At 46.1% G+C, this 24,814-nt stretch overlaps 1 protein-coding gene across 2 annotated transcripts in view; it reads right to left on the bottom strand.

Annotated features, from left to right (window-relative positions):
* The window catches only part of ACOXL (acyl-CoA oxidase like), a gene marked incomplete at its 5' end in the record, with an annotated part of 295,548 nt that overhangs the window by 42,221 nt on the left and 228,513 nt on the right, over nucleotides 1-24,814 (bottom strand). For both annotated transcript variants that reach the window (XM_081265193.1, XM_081265194.1), the window contains 2 exons: nucleotides 4,029-4,099; nucleotides 16,161-16,248. In XM_081265193.1, the coding sequence (XP_081121319.1) occupies nucleotides 4,029-4,099; nucleotides 16,161-16,248 (159 nt within the window). The remainder of the gene's footprint in view (nucleotides 1-4,028; nucleotides 4,100-16,160; nucleotides 16,249-24,814) is intronic.

Genomic DNA, 24,814 nt, shown 5'->3' with positions numbered 1-24,814 from the left:
CTGAGTGCTCGGGTGGCAGCCCCGCCCCAGACCTGCCATTTTGGGAGCAAAGATGTGAGAGAGCGGGCTGGGCCAGCCTGGCTCGCTACCTGCTTATTTGCTTCCTTATTGTCACAAGCAGCTGTTTTCTTGCTGTTTTCCACAGTAAGTGTGGTGTGATCTCAGAGGCACCTCCTAGAACGCCTACCTTCACCCTCATGGGCTGCCTCTGGCCAGAGGCCTTGGGTAGTGTGGCTGGGCTGGGCCTCCACCCGAGCTGCAGCGTGGGAGCATTTGGGGCCCTCCCCCAGCATCATTGGGGCTAGAACCTGGCTCTGAGCTGGCCCCTGTGCTACTGTCTTGCTCTAGGGCTCACACAACAGCCCAAGCTCCCTGAGCCCTACCTCCTGTCGCCTGAGCTGGGGGAGCAGCATTTACCAGGAAGGGCCACTGTCCCCAGGCATCCTGCTCACTTCTCCAGCTTGACCCAGGGAGGCAGGGAGGCCTGGCCATGAAGACCTCTGATAATGATAATGGTGGGACAACTGAGGGCCTCGCTCCTTCTGCTGTCTCCTACTCAGATCGCAAACAGCTGCTGCCAGAAACTCCCAGATGTGCAAGGACAAAAGGAGGAGATGCCATCATTCATGCTCAGTTTAGAGAACGGGAGTCCAGAGGCAGGTTGGCACTGAGAGGTCCGTCTCCCTGCTCACTGCCAACTTACAAAGAAGGTGTAATGAGGAGGAAATGACCCTGATGGGAGTTGGGGTGGGGGGTTTGGACCCAGTGCTGGGAGAGAAGCCTGAGAGGCAAAGTAGGGCCAGATGATGGAGGGAGGGATTCTGGACTTGACCCAAAAAGGGGTTGACCCCAATCCCCCTGCTTGCCTGGGTCAGTCTGGCCTAAGCCTGCCACCCAAGCTGAATTTTTAGTGACAGTCCCTTCTACTCACAGAAGTATACCTGCTTGGATAAATTCTTCAATAATTCTTTCCAAAGGAGAGATAGTCAGGGCCATAAATGAACCCAGAAAGTGGCATGTAGGACTGAGGCTCCCAGTTCACCTGGCAGAGCCTGAAGAAGACAGAAAACAGGCAGAGGTGGCGAGGTCGATTCTGTAGCACACGGAGAGTCACAGGTTACGGGCAGCTCCCAGCCATGTATTTTCAGGATGTGGAGCTGGGAGGGTCTTTAGCCTTCATGTCTTCTACATGCCTTCTCTTTGTATCAGAAGAGTGCACAAGGCTGAGGGAGATACAAGTGACCTGTGCTCAGTCCTGGCTGAGTGGAGCCTGGAACTTGCCCCAGGGGATCAAGTCCAGGGGCTCTTTCTGGGATGGAAGAAGAGGGATGGCTTTGAAAGGTGCTCAGGGGACAGATGCACATGTGGATCTGGCGCAGCAGACCAGGACCGGGAGGTGCTGTGGGCCACCCCACAAATCCGAGGTGGGGGACAGGAGCCCTAGGAAGCGGGACAGGGTGCTAAATGGCTCCAGTGGGGTGTATATGTACTGAGCACACCTGGATGTGGCTGGACCATGGGTGAGACCTGCAGCCACCGGGAGTGGTGGGTGGAGCTGAGGATTAGCATGTTTGCCAGGACATGGAAACCTGTCCCAGGGGCCAAACAGACTGATTGGCATAAGGACCATAAGAATGAGGGAAGAAACAGGAAAGGATGGGGATAAAAGTGAATTGGACCCAGTCAGTAACTTGTGGAATGAAAGTATTTTCTATGGTTCAAATAATAGTTAAGTCTTGTAGGAAGGCAACCCTAGTGATACCAGGCTTGCCCTGCAGGACCTCTTCCCTAGTCCCTTCCCAGGATGCAGTGGTAGGAAAAACCTCAAGACAGTCATAGACTTGACCTCTGCTTGGAAGATGGGGAAGCTGAGTCCCAGAGCAGCAGGTACTCTGGGAGTCCATCCGGCAGGACCCTCAGAACAGGGTGTGACTAATAAGCTTTGCATGGTTCACGGCCACCCGAGGCTATTACCTGACCACACGGAGATGTGACAATATGTATGCAAAATATAATTTAAAAAAATACCATATTTGGCCCAGCATTGTTTTTCCTGCCAACAGGTTCTCGTGAGGTTGAGTTAGATCTTAAACTTATTACAGAAAGTCTGCAAAGTGCACTGGAGCCAGCACAGTGGACAGCAGGTGACTGCGGTCAGAACGGCCTACTGTCGCTCCAGTGCTCTCACATACATCTACAAAAATCCTGCACACCACTGTCCCACCCACGTGGTGGCCTCCCAAAGGTGACATGAAAAAAACCTCAATCTCCTGAAAAAAAGCACAAGCTGGTTTCGGTCTATATGAACTGAGCACACATTTTGCTCAGTGAAACTTCTTTGATGATGCCTGTTCAAATATCTGCAAATACTGTGAAAACACCGGAAGACATCATCCTGATGACTGTGGTCCCACGGTCTGCAGAAACCCACGGGGAAGACACAGGCTACTGTATGTCATGTACATCCCAGACGTCCCAGGCCACCTTAACTTCTTCTCCCAAGCCCTAGCTTAGTCTCTAAACAAGTGCACAGGGCAGCATGAGGGGCAGGAGGGCAAGACATTGTGAGAGGAAGAAGGGCCCTTGGGTGGCATATGCTTGTACCCATTCCCTCTAGATGAGAAGACACTCAGGGAGCTGCAGCATCCCAAGTAGTGTAACCACAAGGACAATTAGAGGCACGTCCAGGGTGAGCTCCTGAGCCAGGCTGTGGGTTCTGCTCTCTGCCCCATGCCACCTCTGAGATGCCCACGTAACATTCAGGTGGGGCTCACGGTAGTACCAAGCCAGGCACAGGAGTTTCACCTTCTGAAATTGGGACTCAATGAACAGAAAGAGCAGAGCAAGGACAAAGCACGAAGGAGCAAGGAGCAGAAGAAATGCTAGACAGGATGGGAAGAAAGAGCCAAAGGCCTGTGTTCCCATCGCCTTGAACACGAGTGGCTGGAAAGAGGGGAAGGAAGGAGCACAGGGCAGGGCATGGAGAGCCTGGTGTGGGACACCTCAGAACAGCAAGAAATGCCCACATGCCGAATCTCTGCCACGCCAGCTCCTGTGTCGGACACCCAGGACTGCCAAGTGGGCATGCTATGACGTGGGTCTCCTGGAGGAACCCAGAGCTTGGGACCCACAGCCCCTCTTGATTATGAAATTAGCATCACTGAAAGCTTAAAAAAAGAAAAGAAAAAAAAACAGACCAAAAATATCACATCTTAGGCAAATGAATTGAAAATCCCTTATGGTGACACCTTATTTTTTCCACTCATTTCTAAAGTCAGAGGACACCTGGCAAAGAAACTGGTGTTTGGGTGAAGAAATGCAATTCCTGGTGCACACAGTTTCCTGATGGTGTGAAATGGAAGTGACCTCATGGAGACATGGGTGCCCAGTTTCTGGGTGAAAACAGGTGCCTAACAGCTCTACACTGGGAGGGCAGGTCTACACTGCTTTCAAAGACAAAGCAATGATGAAACTCATGCAGGCCACTTGCATGCCCAAGCATAGGTAGCATCCACACCTCTGCTCCTGTCATTTGGAAGGAATAAAATAGTTGTCACTGAGAAGGGAAGAAATCTGTCTTGCGCTCGCGGGCAAGGGAGCTCTGGCTGGAGAGGCCCATCCCAATGGCTAACATGAAGCATCTAATAGCAAGGAGGTGGCAGACTGGGAATGGAGGGAATCCTTTGTCTTAATTAAAAAAATACAGAGGGAGACATGGAATTTGGCCAAGCCTCATAAATCTGCTAAAAGAATCAAGACTGTCAGATGAGTTTAAATAGACCAATGGGGCCCTCTGGAGAATTCAACAGCTTCCCTGCTCATAGGTGACACCCACTCTCCTGTCACGTCTGCACTCAGTTGTGCTCATTAACCAGCAGTCCTCCCACCCGCAGATGACAAGAGTATCCCCACGGAGCACAAAACTCAGAGATGATAAATTTACTCCCGCTTGTGAAAACAGAACCCTCCTCGGGGCGACACAAATGCTAGAGGCTTTAAGGAAATCAGTACTTCATCTGGTAACCTACCTTCATTAACAGAGCCTGGTCCTGTGGGTCTGGGCAGCTCCTCACTGCCTGGGAGAACTGCTCCAAGGTCACTGCACGGGGAGAAAAGACAGTGAATGACCCTCCTGCAGACAAGGATCAGGGCTGGCCTGGAGGAGAGTTCATGGTCCTGACGGACATGAAGGCAGGCTGCTTCTGCCCTTCCTCGTGACATGGTGGAACTCCTGCCTGCCCTGCATGGGTCAGGGCCCACACGCAGCGACTTCTCTGCCTGGCTGGGATGAGTCCATCAGAGCACAAGGCCACAGACCAGCCGCCAAGCTCCACCCCCACTTGCCAAAGCTCCACCCCAAATAGCCAGAGCTCCTGGGTTTAGCCACAGCCTGGCCATTCTGTCCCCCAGAGATGGAACCCTATCCCAAGTCCTCCACGGGGAGGGCTCCCCCGCCTTGGAAAACCTGGCAGTGCTGAGCTTTCTAACTCCACCTTCCAGCCCAATGTCCATGGCTCCAACACTCCAACACAACAGGGACCCGTATTGACTTCAGCAAATCCCACAACACCCCCCCCCCCAGATGTATCTGCCATCTTTCCCCCACCAGCCTCCCAAGCAGAATGAGGAGGGAGGCCCAGGAAGGTTCACAAACAGATGTTTTAGTGATCCATTGAAATGGGCCAGCAGAGCCCTAGACCTATGAATCAAGACCATTTACATAAAACCACCCTTCCCTTCTCCCTGTTGGTGGGACCCAGCTTTCACCGAAGTCCAACTGGTGTCCTGAGCACCAGTTTTTAATTGGCGTCTAAATAAGTGACCAAATACAGACTCTCATCCCTGCTCTTGAATGCCCCCATGATTGCTCTGCCCCCTCAGGTTTCAGCCTGTTTCTTTGGACAGGGACAAGAGTTTTTTACGAATTAACCTGTCTGGATTAGCCTCCGATTGCCAGCCTCAAAGCCGTGCTCACCCAGCAGGCCCTTCTCTGCCACTCTGCTGGCAACAGCCCCAGCTCTTGCAAAGCGCAGCCCTGCACTGAACCCCTCAGGCCGCCCAAGCAGTCTCACATAGCCCTCGCCCACCCCAGGTCCATTGGACCTCACAGACCCCTGAGGGCAGGCAGAGCTACACTGCCTCAGGACCCAGGGGTGCTCTGAGTCCACTGTCTTGGCCCTCAAGGATGTCTAGATGTCACATTCACAGTCGCAGATGTTTTAAAGAGGATTATATCAGCAATAATGGATTTTCATCAGAAGAGCACTATCCAATGTTACCTATAGAACCCAATTCTCCAGACTGTTTCCGTCATGACACCCGGGTGCGACCCATCGACTCTCATGTTGATTATTTCTTCCATGTACAAACACCTGCTCTTACCTAACCAAAGTGTGCTCAGAACCAACAGAAGGCTCCTGTGCCCTCGCTGGGCCTCAAGGTCCTCGGTCACTTGTAGAGAAAGTGCTAGCCTCTAGGGTTGGGGTGGGGACAGAGGGAGGGCTGGGCATAAGAGAACAGTGCAGGGCACAATGTCACACCAGCACCTCCTGCTGTGCCTCGAGGAAGCTCCTCCCACTCTTCCCATCACCCTCTCTTCCCTGGTCCACGCCCTGCAGTGCCACACGGGAGACTGGGTTTCTCTTTCGGGATCAGTCTTTGGTGCTAGATGGATGTGCTGGCCTTGGCTCAGGAGAGCGCTCAGAAGACAGGCCTGCGCCTTGGCTCAAACCCCATTCCACCAGTGGCATGTCCCCCATGCCCAGAGCCAAGACCCCACCTGTGAAGCTGAACTGAGGTGCCTTGGTGGGAACCCAGGGCCACACCACAGAGGTTCCCTCACGGGGTGGCTGAACTTCAGGAGACAAGCACCTGGGACCTTCTACACAGAGGACACCAGCCACCCTGGGAGCAGAGGGGGAGCAACGCATCTCTCAGTCGCTTCCCTTCACTTAGAGGTCAGCATCTGTGGTACCCATGTCCCTCCACCTGAAGAGGCTGGGTGCCCAGTAAGAATGAGATGGGCCTCAGGGTAAGCACCCACAGCTCAGGTCTGTCAGGGGCAGTTTTCCCTAAGAGACTGCAGGCCGACGTGCTTCCTTGGCACCCATGGCCCCTGGGGTCCCCAGGCTGCTCAGATCAGCAGCGGGCCGCGAGCCTTCACCTGGTGAGCAGAACCACATCCTCCTTGGTGGAGCCTCCCACCTTTGTGGAGGGAGAAGGTGAGCCCACAGAGAGAATAGTCCTTTACAGAACGAGTGGCCTAGAGGGTGGGGGTGGGGAACCTAGGGGAAAATGACCTAATGCAAGTGAAGAGTGGTCCCGTGGGAGAAAAAGCATATGGCCATGCGCTGCAGCGGGGACATCAGCTCCCCCCAGCCGTCTCTGTCTTTGCCATTTTTGCAGGGAAGGCAGGACCTTGCCCAGCAGGACGTGCCTGACAGGGAAGTGGATGTCAGGAGTAGATGTCATTGTGACTCCTTGCTGCAAATCAGGGGGACAGACACGACAACCCACATGGACAAGGCCATCATCCGCTGTTTTCTGCTTGAATATTGCTGGGGAGACTGGACATCCACGGCTAAGTTAGGAGGCACACCTGACCCTGGCACGTGAACCACACCTGCTCCGAAATCCAATCTCACAATGTTCTCTTGGCTTCTTTCTCGATCCCTGTGCCAGGGCCTGGGAACAGGGATTCTCTCTTAGGCTGTCTCTCTCTTAGGCTCTCTCTCTCTTGGCCTTTCTCCAGCTGCAGCCTTCTCCATGGGCTGCCTGGAGGGCCACTGGAGCCTGAACCGCGTTCCCCTAGGTACCCCAACGCCATGCCTTCCCGGTCCCAACAGCAGAGGCCTCTTGTGGGCAATGTGCTGCTGCTGATGCTCAGCCATGTCAAGGGGTGACCCGGTTGGCCAGGGAAGAGCTTGGTGTCCAAACTGAAGAATTTACTCGGTGTGGGACAAAGCTGCAAAAAGAAGGGGCCAGGCGGAGGTGGACGCTGCTCCCCGGGCTGCAGAGGTCCTAAGGCATGCGGAACCTGAGTTAGAAATTCAAAGCTGTCCTGGGGGTGGATGAAGCCACCCACGTCCAGGCAGCCCAGAGCCAGCTGCCTTCATATCTTCAAACTGTTTTGTGTCCCTGTCCTTGGCCCCGCATGGAGGGCAGCTCCTGTGGGAGAAGGAAGACCTGGCGCTACAGCCAGCCAGCTCCCCCTGGGGACCCAGACCCTGCTTCCCCAGGGAGGGGGAGCCAGGCCCGTGAAGCCTGCATCCAGGTGCAGACTGGGGTCTCACTTCAGCCAGCTGCAGAGGGAGGCAGCCCCTCTCAGGATGGTAGAAATGGAGGCTGAAGCTACCCCAGAGGACAGTCCCAACTGGAGGGGGCATGACTGGGTACCTGGGGCCAGGTGGCCCTCTCTAGCGGCAGGGGCCTCCCTGTGTCCTCACCAGGCGGCCCTTGGTTGGCAAGTCCTATCTCCACTGATTCTGGAGCACAAGGTAGCAGCATGGCCCCCATCGCTCAGCCCCCTCCTGTCACCTGTGTGTGACAGCAGTGCTCTCAGTTCAGTGGCAGAGCTGCGGCCCCAGGCCTCTGAAGTCCCCCGCCTACCTCTTCACAACATAAGGGAAATGGTGAGGGAGGGAGGGAGGGAGGGAGAGGGGGAGGGAGGGGTTTCATTTTTCAGGGAAAACTTTGTTTTGTTTTCAAAGCAAAGGGTCAATGGGGCCTCTGACATTTTGGCAACCAGCAGTCATGGTGGCTCCAGTATCCTGCCCACTGGGATTGGGTGAAGGGGTGGAGGTGACCCTCAGGGACCTATAGGTGTGATGAGGGTGAGGGCCACTGCTGGCTTCTCCATCTTCAGCCTATTCTGTCACCAGCTCATGCTCTCAGTTCCGGAGAGCAGCCGAGCTGTGCATGGCCCTCCCTCTCTGACCACTCCTCTGCCTGGAGCCTGTGGGTGCGGGCGGGGCCCCTCTGGCAGAGGAGCCCTCATCTGTAGCTGTTTCTGCAGGCTCTCCGCCCAGTTCCCAAGGCAGCCTCCTCCAGCATGGTGCTCTTGCTTCTTTGAAGCAAACTCTCCTTTTGGTCCCCATTGCCACTAAATCCTTGTCCCTTGACCTCTTGGTCATGCCTACTTGCTGACATCTTGGTCCCTTTCCCCAAAGCACATATCTCCTAGTGCCAGGACAGTTTCCTCCAGGATGCCTGGGTGTGCAGGTGGACCCTGCTCAGTAAGGACAATTCCCAGCTTCCCATGGCCACCCAGTAGAGGCCAGGCCTCAAAGGCATTTGACATGCCCATGACCACCCACTTTGCCAGGCTTGTTCCCTCAGTATTCTCCCCTGGCCTCTTCTCCAACACTTCCTTCCTGACCCCATGGGAAGCCACATGCACCCCATACCTGGTCTGACTTGCATCTCTTTCCTGTTCTCCCAGGGTACCTGGCCTCGGGCAGCTCTTGTTCTAGTTCTGACCAATGCCTCTGGGAAGCAGGGGCTGTTTCTTCCTGGCTCTTTTAAGACTAGAACTTAACAGAGTCCCCAGCCCACGATAGACCTTCAAGAAGTGGATGTTGGATGGGGTTGGGTAGACACGGGAGCAAAGAAAGGGTGCTCCATGCCAGTACTGCCTCTGCGGGCCAGCTGAGCAGATGCCGCATCCGGGTGGAGCATCTCTGTGGTCTCAGTCCTCATAGGGCCATTGGAGATGGAGAATGGAGCGAGTTTCAACTTCTCAGGACGTCTGCCATTTCGGTCCCACACCTGAGGCAGTCCCTCAAGGCCATTCTTCAGGACCAGTGTGGCTTACATGATTCTTATGAGTGGAAAGAGCAGAAGAAATGGAGGTCAGCTGCTCATGGCAGCCACTGGTCCTGTACAGCCGGGACTTTGGGCATCTCTGAGGCTTACGACAGAGCTGAGTGTTTCCTTAAATCAGCTTCATCAGCAACCATTACCATAAAAATTCCACTGTATGCCCACGACCTGAAGAAGGTTTACATGAAGTTTGATTTGCTCTAAGTTGAAGACTGAAAAATCATAAAATATGAACAAGGCAAGAAACTCTGATATTCAATCATTGCATCAGGAAACTGTTTACATACTGGGAAATAGCAGGTTGGAACATTCTGGAATGCTCTGCCATGTTCTGTGTTGTAGACTAACGGATTCATTTGATTCATGATCTGCAATCCTCCAGTTCACAGTAAGAACCATTTAGGAACCATCTCTACAATAAGTCCTCTAGCTGCACAGAAGAATTTTCATTTATAATTAGAAAATTTATGGGAATTTCTTGATTATCCAGGCTGCTACTTGAGAATTTCTGAGTGACTTCTGGGGACAGGGTCAAGGAATTGAGCTAGCTTCACCAATTTCTATTTACGCTGGTATTAAGTAAAATTTCCCCGTCAAGTTTTCGATACCCACTTTGATATGCAGAGCAGGGCTTCTAAGTGTCAGTGGATGAAGATGAGCTACTGGTGAAAACCTCACCCTTAGTTATCTTGTGATCTTCCCCATGTAACACTCTATGCCACTTGAAGCAGACAGTGAAACTTGTTGGGTGATTAGATCTGAGGATGAATACTGCTTTTATTCTCCCTCCCTGGTTCTCACGTTTCTGGGGAAAAGCCATCATTTTCAAGTTAATAGAACATTATGTTTTCTCTGCAAATAAAATCTCATAAGTCATAGGCAGGGAGAGAGGTAAATTCATGAGAGAGAGGACACAGTGCTGTTTTTCCTCCTGGCATTTGGGATCTATGATAAGTTAAAAATGATGTTTTTATCTCTGGTGATTTATCAAGCTTGAGATTTCACAAAAGATAAACAGATGCACTAAAGAAAGAATACATCATCTTAATGCCTCATTTTGACACTTTTGGTATCTAAAAAGCATGTGTCTTAAAGAGCTCCCCTCCAAAAACTTAATAGTTTCCATGATTTACACATTTAATTCTTGTATTTTAGACACTCTAAAGTGAGAACATGCCAGGAGGCGCCGTTTAAGAAAATGGTCAGATGCGAAACATACAGATTATTTATAGATGAAAAACTCAAGAGCTGAAAGAAAATCTGGTTGTCAACAGACAGTTGCTTTTTCTGTTTTTTTTTTTTTTCTGTAGTTCATTTTGGTTTTTGTGTGGGTGGCTCATGTGAACTCAAAGGTTATTTGCTAAATGTTTTTGAGATTAGAACATGTTGTCCCTTAAACCTAAATTTAAATTATGTTTATTGCCAATGTGTTTAACTTTACAATATGTGGTATAGGCTAAGTTTTAAAAATACAAAATCTTATTTAGAATTACTATGATAAGACAAAAGTGCCTCCATTTCTGTTTGTACTCACAGTGTAGGTTTTACTCTGAACACTAGTGGCAATGGAAAACTCACAGACTACAGTTACTCAGTGTGAATTCATTTTTGTTTTTTTGTCATTTTTGCCCATCAATGTGGGTATTAGTCTAACTTGGTTTTTAAATAGGTGTCAGAAGATGTCAATCCAGCATGGAAATAGGATCCCACCTCTGCAATTCATCATGCAAACTACAGTTTTTCAATCACATGAAAATAAAGGAAAAAATATATATATAATGTGTATGTGGGGGCGTGTTTCTCTTGCTTTTTTTTTTTTTCCCAGCAATTCTGAGCTGGAAGAGTTAGACCCAGCATGAATATGGGCCCTGCACATAGGCAGAGAGCAGCAGACCTTTGGGATTGCAATCTTGCTTCTGTCCTATGCACCTGTGTGATCCCAGGCACCGTAGCCAGCCTTTCAGGTGCCTCGTGGACGCTGTGGGGTTGTTATGGAGATGAAACAAATTACAAGAACCAAGCACTGGACGTGGTTTGGGTGCAGAGCAAGCACTTGTAGATAAGAACTGCTGGGATCATTTCAGCCCACCAGGACACCAGGCCCAACAGATAAGTGACATCTCATCAGCCTCTGTCCAATCCCAGAGGTTTAAACTCTGTTCTTAAGGGGACTCCACAAAACAAATGACCTCCAGGAGTCAGACTTTGCCTTTTTTTGTTGTTTTTTTTTGTTTCTTCTTCTTCCCGATGCAATGGTCCTTGGGTCATTTGTGATAAAACTGCCTCAGACACTGTCACCCCCGTCAAAGGACAGCGAGTCACAGTTCTAAGGACAGCTGTCTTCTGCAACCAGCTCCTGAGCTTGGTTAGGGTCCTCGGGGTCTCCGTCCTGGGGAGGGTTCAGCCATGGCCCTTCTTAGAAAGCAGCACCTGGGAGTCCTGAGGTCCAGCAGATCTGAAGTTCACCTCCAGGGTCAAGGGGAGAAGTGAAGCTTTGAGAAGGAAACCCCAACCCCCAGAGGCACCTTTCACTCACAGGAAGTGCTCAGAGGTCGGAATTCAGTCACATGACTGGGATAGAGAAAGCAGAGCCAGGATTTGCCTTCTCTTCCCAATGCTGGGGCTGCTAAGATTCTGGGTCTGCCTCGATTTGGCAGTGAATTCTCTCTGCCCATTCTGGGCTCCCTAGACCTTCTGGCAGCTCTATTGGTTACATATTTAATGGGGGCTGGACAATGGAAGAGGTCAGTGTCAGGGAAAGTGGTACCCACAGCACTCCCCCTCCCTCAGGCCACCAGTGTGGGGTCACACTGGCTAAAGCTTGTCCTACCAGCAGATGGGGGCCAGTGGGAAGGGAGGGTACACATCGCCACTGTCAACTGGTCCCTCTGGTTCCCTACCCCCACCTCCAGCAGCAGAAACCCACTATCCAAAGAGTGGGCTGACTTGCAAACTGTAGGACCATTGAGGCCTGGTTGGGAGGACTCGGGACTCGGGGGATTTCGGTAGTTGAACACAAGTACCCAGACTCACAGAGCACCTCCTGTTGAAGTCCTGGTATTGAATGTTTCTGAGCTCACATAATGTAGGGCACAAATGCCAAAGTGAAAGCCAGGTGAATGCAATTATATAAAGAATAACCCCATCTGCAGTTGGAAGGGACACACTGATTCCGTAAAGAGTACTGAACAAGCACTGTGGGATCAAACAAGGAACTGAAATGTTAGTAATGCATGTGATCATGCTTGCAGTTAACAAAGTCTCCTTTCAAAACACAAACATTGCCAGGGGTTGGGGATGGAGGGTGGCATACACCTGTAATCCCAGCAGCTCAGGAGGCTGAGGTAGGAGGATCATGAGTTCAAAACCAGCCTCAGCAAAAGTGAGGTGCTAAGCAACTCAGTGAGACACTGTCTCTAAATAAAATGTAAAATAGGTCTGGGGATGTGGCTCAGTGGTCAAGTGCCTCTGAGTTCAATCCCTGGTACGTACAAACAAACAAACAAACAAACAAACAAAAATAAACCCCACAAACATCCTTAAGAGGAATGTGAGATTAATCCTCAGTAGGCAGAAATCCCTACCTGTCCATGTTCTAATATGATCAAAACCTGCTCTTAATGTGAACATTTTAAATTATTAGGCACTTTATTAAGAAAAAGTGTCTTCCTGCTCCATTATGAGAACTCCTCACCAGCTCTGAGGGCAAGAAAAGCAAGAGACTGTTCTAGACAGAGTTGGGAAAGGCTGGCTGCCATTATTTAATAAAAGTGCTTAGTTTCTCTCTCTCTCTCTCTCTCTCTCTTTTGCCTAGGAACCTGTGCGCCCTTAGGGGTCAGACACCACCAGGCTTCAGAACTGCTATTTCTAGGGCAAGATAAAAATGGGTATTACAGAAAAATAACAATTCATCATTGTAACCGTTCCATGCCACTAGAAACCACTGGGGACCGCTTCACATTTTCATTTCAAACATGGTTTTCTCCAGTCCTCAGGTGACAAGCGGACGCGAATGCCAGAAGGCTTTCCCCCCATTTGTTCCTAATAAAAATGGCTCAACTCTGAGTGTGTTGTCATGTGGGGTGACCCGAGGTCTGAGCTTTAACAGGCTGAGCCTCGTCTCCTCTTCCCTGAGCTCTTCCTTTCAGAAGTATCTGAAGGCAGGATCTGGCTGGGTCACCCAAGACAGATGGGCTCCTCAACTTCCTCTCCCACCCCCGGGAGACCCTGCTGGAGGGCAGCAGGCTATTGAAGGTACCATCTCCGTTTCCCTGGCTGGTGCTGATAAGACCTTTCTTATCCTTGGACTCATTATGTATCCATATTATTCTCCTTGATATAGAGGGATTGCTCTATTCTAGAATATTCTGGACTTTTTTTAAAATTTTTTTTTTTTTAAAGAGAGAGTGAGAGAGGAGAGTGAGAGAGAGAATTTTTCAACATTTATCTTCCAGTTCTCGGCGGACACAACATCTTTGTTGGTATGTGGTGCTGAGGATCGAACCCGGGCCGCACGCATGCCAGGCGAGCGTGCTACCGCTTGAGCCACATCCCCAGCCCTATTCTGGACTTTCTAAATGCTGCCATTGAACTAGTTCTTATTAATCTTCTCCCTTTATTTTATACACCCAAACATTCTTCATCTGACCTTGAACCTGGGCATCATTTCCTGAAAGCAATCACTTTGGAATACCAATGAAAGTTTCAGAATCAATTTGGATTTTCTTTTCAAATCCTTGATGCTTCCTCCTGGTGTTAAGACCTTGTGCACTGAGACTAAGATGCTTCATCTTCCTTTTTCTTCTTCCTCTTAAGGAACAAGATCTACATGGTCTACTTCGATTCTGAGAACTAAGATTTTTGTACTGATTAATAGTGATACAGTTTTTTATTAAACACTATGAGTCAGGTGCTGCAGCAAGGAACTTCGAGGATCATTTAGTTTAATATTTCCAACAGCCCCATGAAGTAAATACCACTCTACACATCAGGGTGTAACCGAAGCCCAGAGGGGCTGAGTTACTCGCTCACAGCTGTAGAGACAACGCTAGGATCTGAGCCCAGGTGACTTGACTCTGAGCCCACATCCTCAGTCCCCACACCAAGTACAGAGATGTTCTCAATGAACAGACTGAGCCATCGAGTTTCTAAGGTGAAGGGATCCTTGTCTTGATCGCTGGACCCCTCCCCTTCTCAAACACAATCCCATTTCTGAAAACCTGGAGTCCACAGGGCTCATCCTTGGGCTCCAAGATTGGCAGTGTCTGTGGTCAGTGCACAGAAGCCCAGAAGGAGGAACCCCAGCATCTGGGCCCTGGTACCCTAGGAGTGAAGCCAACAGAAGTCTGCACACTTGGAGGGGAAGCCTGGGGCATGCCTTCCTTCAGTAGGGGTGTCTAGGGAATGGCTTCCTATCTCAGATAAATTTCAGTCTGATCAACAAATATGAAAAACATATAGAGAAGGGGGGTGTACATACACTTCTGAGGGGTGAGAATGGCACTGGGGCACCAAGCCAGTCCAGGGACGTACATGGCCTGCGGGGATCACAGTGGACACTCAGGTATCCAGCCAGGCCTGAGGGCATGTGCTACACAGATGGGGTGCCTGGTGCAACCTCCTCTCCTAAGTCAATTCCATGTGGAGAGGTGCCCGTGAAGGAATAGGCCTTGTGCCCGTGACTTGGCAGTTGGGTTTTGACTTGTGAATAAACTGACATTTCTGGTTTATGCATCAGTCATTTCTAAGTTCAAGCAAGATGACTCAATTTCCCTGAGTCTGGCACAGAGTGGGTGTGCAGATAAGACTTCTGGATCTGCAGATGAGGGAACCCAGTCCTGCATCTTAATAACCTGAAGGGAAGGGAAACTTCTGCCCTGCCCTGATCCTCTGGTCTCTCTCCTGCTCTTCCCTGTCGTCCCAGGGTGTAGGAGGTGGAGTCCAATCAGAATCAGGAAGGTTAATGTGGCCCTGGTTCTTCCAGGGTGCAGTCACTGTGTGCAAAGGCCGGCCCTCGGGTGGCACTCCTGGGGCCTCCTGCTTCCCAAGGAACCTGTGCTCCTGGCACATTCTCATTCCTGTCCTTTCTCTTCTGTACCATGAGCCTCACCCCAGGAATGGGACCACCCCAGAGCTGGTCCTTGGAGGGAGAGAAGAGGCCAGGCTTGGTCTGAGCCCACACCATTCCCTCCAAGCCAGCTCCCAGCAGAGCTCTGCAGGAAGGGGCTGGCCACTGGATCATGTGGCACTTCATTACATGGCACTTTGCTCTCTTAGAACTTCCTGGTTGGGGAGAGAGGTGGTGAGCAGGCTGGGGCTGGATATGACACAGGCTCTCCTGGGTTCTGCTGTAACATCTGTCCTGACTCTCAGCAGGAATTCACCATGACAGTGTCCAGACACACCAGGAGCCAGGCCCCTGCAGCTGTGGAGGTGGACCATCCCAGCCCTGCCCTTGGGGCCAGCAGTGGCCCAGGGTGGTGGAAACCCCCACATAGCACACAAGCTCACGAGCATCTGGACTTTCTCTTTTAATAATTCCCCATGTCTCCAGTTCCTGATGCCGAGTGAAACAAATGACTCTTGAGATTAAACAAGAATTTCACTGACCCTCCAAGCCATGGATCTTACTCATTGTTAATGTTTCATTGTATTTTGTTAATTTGGTCTTTGTAGGCCAAAATGAAGATCCCAATTTCTCAATCTCAGAGTGACGGATGTATTAGGTTGGAAGAGTCTTTGCTGTGGGGTCTTGCCTGCGTCCTGTAGGATAGGCTTCCACCCACTATCTGCCCATAACGCTACCCACCCTGAGACAACCCAAAACATCTCTCAGCCTTGCCAAATGCCCCCTTGGGGGTAAAATGCCCCTAGTTGAGAATCCCTGACTTAAAAAGCTGACCCTGTTTCTTGTGACCTAGAGGACGAGGTTGAAAAGTTAGTCCTGTGCTTCTCATTCTGAGGCAGTAGCCCTATTAAAACACTCTTGCTTTGTCTGGTGTGCACCCTCCCATTTGTTTATTTAGGAATGACAGTCATTGTGGGGCAAAGGTCATTTCTGGGGAGCTGGCGTTTTGCCAACTGGCTGCTGTCTGGTGCCATCTGCCATCACCGGGCTCCAGATGTGTTTAGGGATGGGTTTGTGGATGTCATCTAGTCAGTGTTCCCACAGGGCTGGGATCTGATTTACCATGAGCTTCACGATTCTTGGTCTTTAAGGGCCCCAAGTCCAACGTGAGGCTCAGACTGGCGTGAGGACTGTCTTTTCTCTGGAAAGCCACATTCCCAGATGAACTGCAGAGCCCTGAGCTGCCCAGGAATGAACATTCATCCCAACTGACCTCTGTGAGTATGTGCCAGGGACAGGAGAGTGATGTGGTGCAGGCACGAGTTCCAGGCATGGAAGAAGTCCTCTTTCTTGGTCACCACCTGGTACATTGACAGAAGAAAAACAGCCACTGATGACATTCTGAGAGAAATAAACTTTGGAACAAGACAGATGGTAAACATCCAATTTTTAATATAACAATAAGAATGGGCAAGGTCTCTGGTGGGCCGGCCTCCATGATCAGAAAGGGGCTCATTAGGTGGGTGAATGTCATCAAGGATGTATGGTGAATCCAGGTCCGTGTTTATGGTAATTCCTCACATGTCAAATATGGAGGTAGCCACGGCCAATTCTTGAGCAGTAAGAGACATTGGAGAAACTTGAAGGAGAAGGTAAATGCACAGATACAGTGGACTGTTTAATAGGGGCACTCACACCTGAAGAATTCTAAAGATTAGAACTGACTACTTAAATCTAATCCTCAACGTGACCAGTCCACCTTCTCTCATCCCTCCCTGCCTTCCTTCCTCCCATTGTAATCAGGGGCTTCCATTTGATTTCAGATCACCTCCTGAATTCCTGTGACGTCCCAAGCATTGCTCTTTGGTAGTGTCCACATCTGACATGTGTGGAGAACTGGCATAAGCATGGAAGCGGAATGCACAGTATGTTGTGACACTGTTTCAATCAACGAGTCACTTTGGGGGATCTTCACTGCATTAGGTGGTCTTTCAAACTCCTCAATGAAGGGCACCTTTTTTCTTTTCATTTTTCATTTGAAGGGAAGTGAGAAAACATGGCTGGAATAAAATAAGAACGAAGAAAATACACAAGCAAGAGAAAGATGCTGCATCAGGAAGCCGAGAACTGGAGTCATTTCAGCGAAGCAAAGGGCAGATTCTTATCTGAGCAGAGAAAAGAGTTAAATTTGGCACTTCTGACTTTTCTTTGTTCCGTCTTGCCTTTCTTTGTTTCGAAAACCTAATGGCTTGATACTTAAACTTGTAGCAATCTTTTTGCTGCTCAAGGAAATGACATTCAAATAGAAAGTTCGACCTGATCTACCTACTTCCCATTTGTTTTAACTCACGCTCCCAGGAGCTCTCTCGGGTGGAAAGCACTCTGCTTTCCCGTAACTCTGCAGTTTCTCCGGGGCCTGGAGGTCTTGCTGGGGGAAACGCTTCTTACAACAGAAGGTTTTGTGTCCCAGTGGAAAAAGAGCACTGCCGAAAGTCACTGCCCATGTATAATTTAGCACGATCACCCAGGGCGGCGCGCACGGCTTGGAGAAGACGGCTTTGTCCACACCTAACTGGGCGTCTCATGACACTTAAGGGAGAGGACAGTGTCTCCTCACTCTGGATCAATGCATCTCTGCATTGGTGTCACAAATACAGCTGAAAAGTTGTGGCAGAGACAGTTGACTCTCAGGGAGCAGCCTGCAGGTGGAAGCGCAAGAACCAGCCAACCATTCCCAGAAGTTCTAGGAGATGCTGAAACTACCCATCATGCCATAAAGAAGAACACCAGGAACTTGTCCAATAGGCTCTATTCACAGATACCAACCACCCCCTCCATTGCAGGGGAGTCAGAGAAGATGAATAAAACACTGTAGATGGTATACATCAAAGGCATTTCCTGATAATAATAACAACACAATGTATGGAATAAGTGTTTCACTGCCCTGATCAAGAGAAAACCAGGACAGACAGCTGGCTGGACAAGAGATTTCAGATGGTAAAACCTCATAGAGGGCTCTTTGCATATCTGCTGGCATGGCTTCAAAATGTCCCCAGGAAAAGGCAAAGGCAAGGTCAAGGTAAGAGAAAGATCCTGAAAGGCGTGGAAGAAGTTCAAGAACTTTTCTCATATGTCATCATTCTGGTACTGATGCTGGGGCAGGCTCAGTACATCCTCATTCCTATTGGCAAGTAGCCCCCTACTTACCTACAAACTCACCCTGGGCAGGTAGGGGCACACCTAGGTCTTGCAGCATGTTGACAGAAAGGCAGCTTTGCATGGCCAGACACACAGCAAAGCAACAGACAGAAAAGCTTCTGTCCCCTTGAAATATAATTTGTTGGCAGGAAATAATAAGATGAAGCCAAGTGGGACTTCATAGTTGTCCACACACACTCAGGTGGGCTGATCCAGGAGCCACATGGGGCTTCACTCCAGCCCACTGTCAAGAGGTGAAAGTGAACAGATCAGAAAGTATACTCTGGCTCAACCTCCAAGCAAAGTGACCATGTTCACCTCAAGTGTGTTACTGCCTATAACTATAACCCTTTAATTTCCTATGCAATGCACAAGATTTTAAAATGTGCTAATTGTGCAAACAATGTCTTGAAACAATAGAAATCAAGTGTACCACCTTAAAAAGCTTGAGGTAAGTTTTCAGGAGAGAGGACTTTTAAAGTGATATAGTTGCTCTTTACTTCAGGCAGTGAGCCTGCTACCAAAAACGTGGGTGCAAATTAGGTGTATGCAAACTCTCCTCATTTAAATGCAGCAGGCAACTGGCAACTGTTTTAAGCATTAATTGCATCTGTTCATTTAGTCTTCAGAACCCCTGGTGGTGGGTTTTATTGATATCTTCATTTTGCAGGTAGAAAACTGGCAGAGAAGGTTGAATAATTTTGTACAAGGTTGCAGAGCTGAGCTGTGTCTTGGCTCCCAGTATTCCTAGCCCATGTTCCTAACCACAGGCCACCCAGCTTCCCAGTGGAACTGAGGATAGGTAGTTCCCTGCAAAATCTGCCCCTCCCAAATACATTGTTTGCAAAGACACATTATCACACACAGTACCATTAATAAGTAATGATATGCCTTTAATAATTAATGTGAACAACAGCCCACCCTTAAAGTGTCTAATGAAAAGATATGCTTATTTCCCAATAAGTCAACACACAGCTGAGACATATTGCTGACATATAAAGAAACATCTTTTGTGTGGTAGATGCTCATATCCATTCCCTCCTTTTCTATAAAAACCTCATACAGATTTGGGCAGCAATATAGCCAGTTAAAATTACTTCCCCATAGAGGATCTACAAAAACAAAGAACCCATAGTCAACATAATACTCAATTGTAAAAGGCTAAGTGCTTTCCCTTAAGGAAAGGAAGACAATGGGGTCTTAGAGCACATTGGCAGAAAGGCAGATTTACTAGGACAAATACCAAAAAAGCCACTGACAGAGAAGCTTCTTCACCTTGAAATATAATTTGTTGATAGGAAATAATAGGATGAAGTCCACTGAGTGCGGGGATGTCCATCATTACCACTTTTCTCAACATGGTGCTAGCCAAAGTAATAAGATAAGAAAATAAATTAAAATATCTTCATTCAAAGATACACAATTGTTTAGAAAATCCCAAGGAATGTATAAGAAAGCTATTAGCACTAAGTAAATTAAATAAAGTCACAAGGTGTAAGATGGACATTAAAAAATCAATTGCATGTTTATATTTCAGCAGTGAACAATTGGAAAAAACATAAAATAAAAATGCTGTTACAATAGTATGAAAATATTTAGGAATGTATTTTTTAAAATATGTGTAAAATCTATACCTGAGAACTGAAAACTATTGTGGAGGGAAATTTAAAAAGAGATTCTGTTTTCATAGATTAGAAAACATGATATTGCTACAGGTCACATCTTTTCATTTTAATCACAATATTGATTCAATGCAAATGCTATTCAAAATCCTAGTGGATTTTTTTTTGTAGGAAAAAAGCCAATTGTAAGCTGATTTTAAAATTATGTAGAAATTTGTATAGAAACTGTATAGACATGTAGAATAGTCAAAATAATTTTGTGGAAAAAAATTGGAGGCAGCAGTTTCTATCCTCATATTAGATAAAGTGGACATAAAGACAAAGTTAATCAGAAGGGACAAAGAAGGACATTTAATACTGCTTAAGGGAATTATACATCAACAAGACATAACAATTGTAAATATTTATGCCCCAAACAATGGAGTATTTACATATATCAACCAAACCCTCTCAATTTTAAGAATCAAATAAACCACAACATAATAATACTGGGTGACTTTAACACTCCACTCTCACAACTGGATAGATTCTCCAAACAAAAACAAAGAAGCTATAGAACTAAAAAATATAATTTATAATTCAGACTTAACAGACATATGTGGAATATTTCATCGATGCATCAATGACTGAATACACTTTCTTCTCAGCAGCACACAGATTCTTCTCTAAAATAGACCATATCTCAGGCCACAAAGCAACTCTTAGCAAATACAAAAACACAGAGATAATACCTTGCATTCTATCATATCATAATGGAAAAAATGAGAAATAAATGATAAAATAAAAAATAGAAGCTACTCTATACCTGGAGACTAAATAATATGCCATTGAATAGCCAATGGATAGCAGAAGAAATCAGGTATGAACTTTTTTTTAAAAAAACTTGCTTAGAAGTAAACTAGAATAACAATACAACACATCAAAATCTCTGGGACATTATGAAGGCAGTACTAAGAGGATAATTCATTGCATTGGTCTCATTTCTTGAGAGAGGAGAAAGTCAACAACTAAATAACGTAACATTACATCTCAAAGCCCTAGAAAAAGAAGAACAAATCAATATCAAAAGCAGCAGAAGACAAGAAATAATTAAAATCAGAGCTGAAATCAATAAAATTAAAACAAACAATCCAAAAAATCAACAAAGCAAAAAGTTGAAAAAATAAATAACACTTGATAAACCCTTAGCAAGCTAACAAAGAGTAAACTCAAACTACTAAAATTTGCAACGAAAAAGAAAATATCCCAATGGACACTACTGAAATACAGAAGATAATCATAAACTATTTTGAATATTTATACTCCAATAAGATAGAAAATCTTGAAGACATCGACAAATTTCTAGAGACATATGATCTATCCAAATTGAATCAGGAATATATACACGATTTAAACAGATTAACTTCAAATAAAGAAATTTGAGACACCATCAAAAACCTACCAACAAAGAAAATCCAGGACCAGACTGATTGTCAGCCAAGTTCTACCAGAACTTCAAAGAAGAACTAATCAATCCTCCTCAAATTATCCCATGAAATAGAAAAGGAGGGAACCCCTCCAAACTATTCATGAAGCTCATATCATCCTGATATCAAAACCAAACTAAAGACACATCAAGGAAAGAAAACTTTAGACCAACATCCCTCATGAACACAGATGCAAAAATTCTTAAAACAAAAAATACTGGAAAATCGCATACAAAAACATTAAAAAGATAGTGCCCCATGATCAACTGGAGTTCACCCCAAGGATAAAAGGTTGGTTCAACATATGGAAATCAACAAATGTAATTCCTCACATGAATAGACTTAAAGACAAGAATACTATGATTATCTCAAAGATGCAGAAAAAAAGCATTTGACAAAACACAACATCCATTCATGTTCAAAGCACCACAAAAACTAGGGACACTAGGAACATACCTCAACATTGCAAAACCTGTATATGCTAAACCCAAGGCCAACATCATTCTAAATGGAGAAAAATTGAAAGCATTTCCTCTAAAACACTGGAACAAGACAAGGATGCCCTCTTTTACCACTTCTATTTGACATAGTCCTTGAAATTCTAGCCAGAGCAATTAGACAAATGAAAGAAATTAAAGGGATAAGACTAGGAAAAGAAGAACTCAAACTATCCCTATTTGTGGATGACGTGATTCTATATTTAGAAGACGCCCCCCCCCCCCAAAAAAAAACCTCTACCAGAAAAATTCTAGAATTCATTAATAAATCCATTAAAGTAGCAGGATATAAAATTAAAACCCATAAATCAATCATGTTCCTATACATCAGTGATGAATCAACTGTAAGAGAAATTAGGAAAACTATCCCACTCACAGTAGCCTCAAAGAAAATAAAATATTTGGAAATAGATCTAACAAAAAAGGTGAAAGACCTCTACAATGAAAACTACAGAACACTAAAGAAAGAAATTGAAAGAAAGAAGACCTTAGAAGATGGAAAATTCTCCCATGTTCTAGGATAGGCAGAATTAATATTGTCAAAATGGTCATACTACCAAAAGTGCTACACAGATTTAATGCAATTCCTATTAAAATTCCAATGATGTTCTTCATAGAAATAGAAAAAGTATTTATTAAATTCATTTAGAAAAATAAGAAGCCCAGAATAGTCAAAGCAATCCCTAGCAAGAAGTGTGAAGTAGGAGGCATCACAATACCAGACTTTAAATTACACTACAGAGCTATAGTAACAAAAACAGCATGGTATTGGAACTAAAAAAGACATGAAGACCAATGATAGAGAATAGAAGACACAGAGACAAACCCTCATGAATAGAGTTATCTCATATTAGATAAAGGTGCCATTAATATATTGGAGAAAGAAAAGATAGCCTCTTCAACAAATGATGCTGAGAAAACTGGAAATCCATAGGTAGCAAAATGAAATTAGACCCCTATCTCCCACCCTGCACAAAACTTAACTCAAAGTGGTTGAAGGACTAGGCATTGGACCAGAGACCCTGTGCCTACTGAAACAAAAAGTAGTTCCAAATCTCCAACATGTTCACTTAGGAACCAAATTCCTCAACAAGATGCCTAAAGTGTGAGAAGCAAAATCTATGATCAATAAATGGAATGGTATCAAACCAAAAAGTCTCTTCACAGCAAAGAGAACAATCAAGAATGTGAAGGGAGAGACAACAGGATGGGAGAAAACCCTTGGCATCTGTACCTCAAATAGAGCATTAGTCTCCAGGATATATAAAGAACTCAAAAAACTTAACACTAAAAAACCAACTAACCCAATTAATAAATGGGCAAAGGAACTGAAAAGACACTTCACAGAAGAAGAAATATGATCGATGAACAAATACATGGAAAAATGTTCAACATCACTAGAATTAGAGAAATACAAATTAAAACTATACTGAGATTTTTTATCTCACTCCATTCAGAATGGCAATTATCAAGAATACGAGCAACAATAAATGTTGGCAAAGATGTAGGGGGAAAGGTACACTCATACATTGCTAGTGAGACTGCAAATTAGTGCAACCACTCTGGAAAGCAGTATGGAGATTCCTCAGAAAACTCAGAATGGAACCACCATTTGACCCAGTTATCCTACTCCTCGCTATATACCCAAAGGACTTAAAATCAGCATACTACAGTGACACAGCCACTTCAATGTTTATATTAGCTCAATTCATAATAGTTAAGCTATGGAACCAACCAAGGTGCCCTTCAAACAGATAAATGGATAAAAAAATTGTGGTACTTACACACAATGGAATATTGCTCGGCCATAAAGAAGAATGAAATTAGGCATTTGCCAGTAAATGGATGGAACTGGTGACTAAGTAAAATGCTAAGTGAAATAAGTCAATCCCCAAAAAACCAAAGGCCAAATGTTCTCTCTGATATGCAGATAGTAACCCTCAAGAGGAAGAAATAGGGGTGGGGGATGGAGTGGAGGTTCATTAGATTGGACAGAGGGAGAGGAAGGAAGGGAATTGAAAGGATAGTAGAATGAATTGGACATAACTTTGCTATGCTCATAGAGGAATACACAACCAGTGTAACTCCTCATTGTGTATATTCCATGTATGTATGATATGACAAAATACATTCGACTATCACCTATAAAAGGAACTAATAAAATTTTTTTAAAAAATTGGAGGATTCCCATTTCCTGATTTCAATACTTTTATAGAGCTACAGTAAACATAAAAGTATAGTATTAGATAAGGATAGAAATATAGGTGAGCAGAACAAAGTCAAGAGTCCAGAAACAGAGGCACATATATGAGGTCAACTGATTTTTCTACAAAGTACCAAGATAATTGATGGGGGAAATAGCCTTTTCAACAAATGGCACTGATCAGCTGATAAGCCACATGCAAAAGCAACCAAATGAACCTCAACTCTCACTTCATACCACATACAACAATGAATGCAAAAGGGATCACAGACCTGAAGGTCAGAGCTAAAGCTACAAAACTTTTAGAAGAAAACATCAGGGAAAATCTTAGTGACCTGGGGTTAGGCCAAAATTTTGAGATGAGACATAAAAAGTTAAAATGTTATCAAAATTAAAAATCTCCTCCTTAAATACACTATTAAGGAAAATGAAAAGGCAAGAAATGGATTAGGAGAAACTCTGCAGATCACAGATATAGTGAAGGTCTTCTATCCACAATTCACAAAACCTCAATATTAAGAAAACAAAATCCTAGTTAAGCGATTGATCAAGAAATGTGAGCAGACACTTCACCAAGGAAGATAAATGAAATGGAAAAATAAACACATGAAAAGGATTTGAGAAATGTAAATGGAGACCACAATGAGATACCGCTTCACACCCACTGTGATGGCGACAATGAGTAAGACCGGCAAGATTGGGCAAGACGGAGTATTGGCGAGGATGTGAGACGGCCAGAAAAATCATTACTGGGGGAAATGCAAACTGCTGCAGCCACACTGGAAACAGCTTGGCAGCTTCTTTTAAATTTAAGTTTATTTATTTATTTTCTTGGTACCAAGGTGCTTAACCTCTGAGCTACATCCCCAGTGTGGTTGTTGTTTTTTAAATTTTTATTTTGAGACAGGGTCTTGCTAAGTTGCTTATGGGCTGGCTAAATT

The sequence above is a fragment of the Spermophilus citellus genome (genome assembly GCF_964194105.1).
Source record: "Spermophilus citellus genome assembly, chromosome: 13".
In the NCBI taxonomy this organism is placed as follows: Eukaryota; Metazoa; Chordata; class Mammalia; order Rodentia; family Sciuridae; genus Spermophilus; species Spermophilus citellus.
The sequence above is the reverse complement of the archived record's forward strand: the minus strand, read 5'-3'. Positions and strand labels throughout refer to the sequence as shown.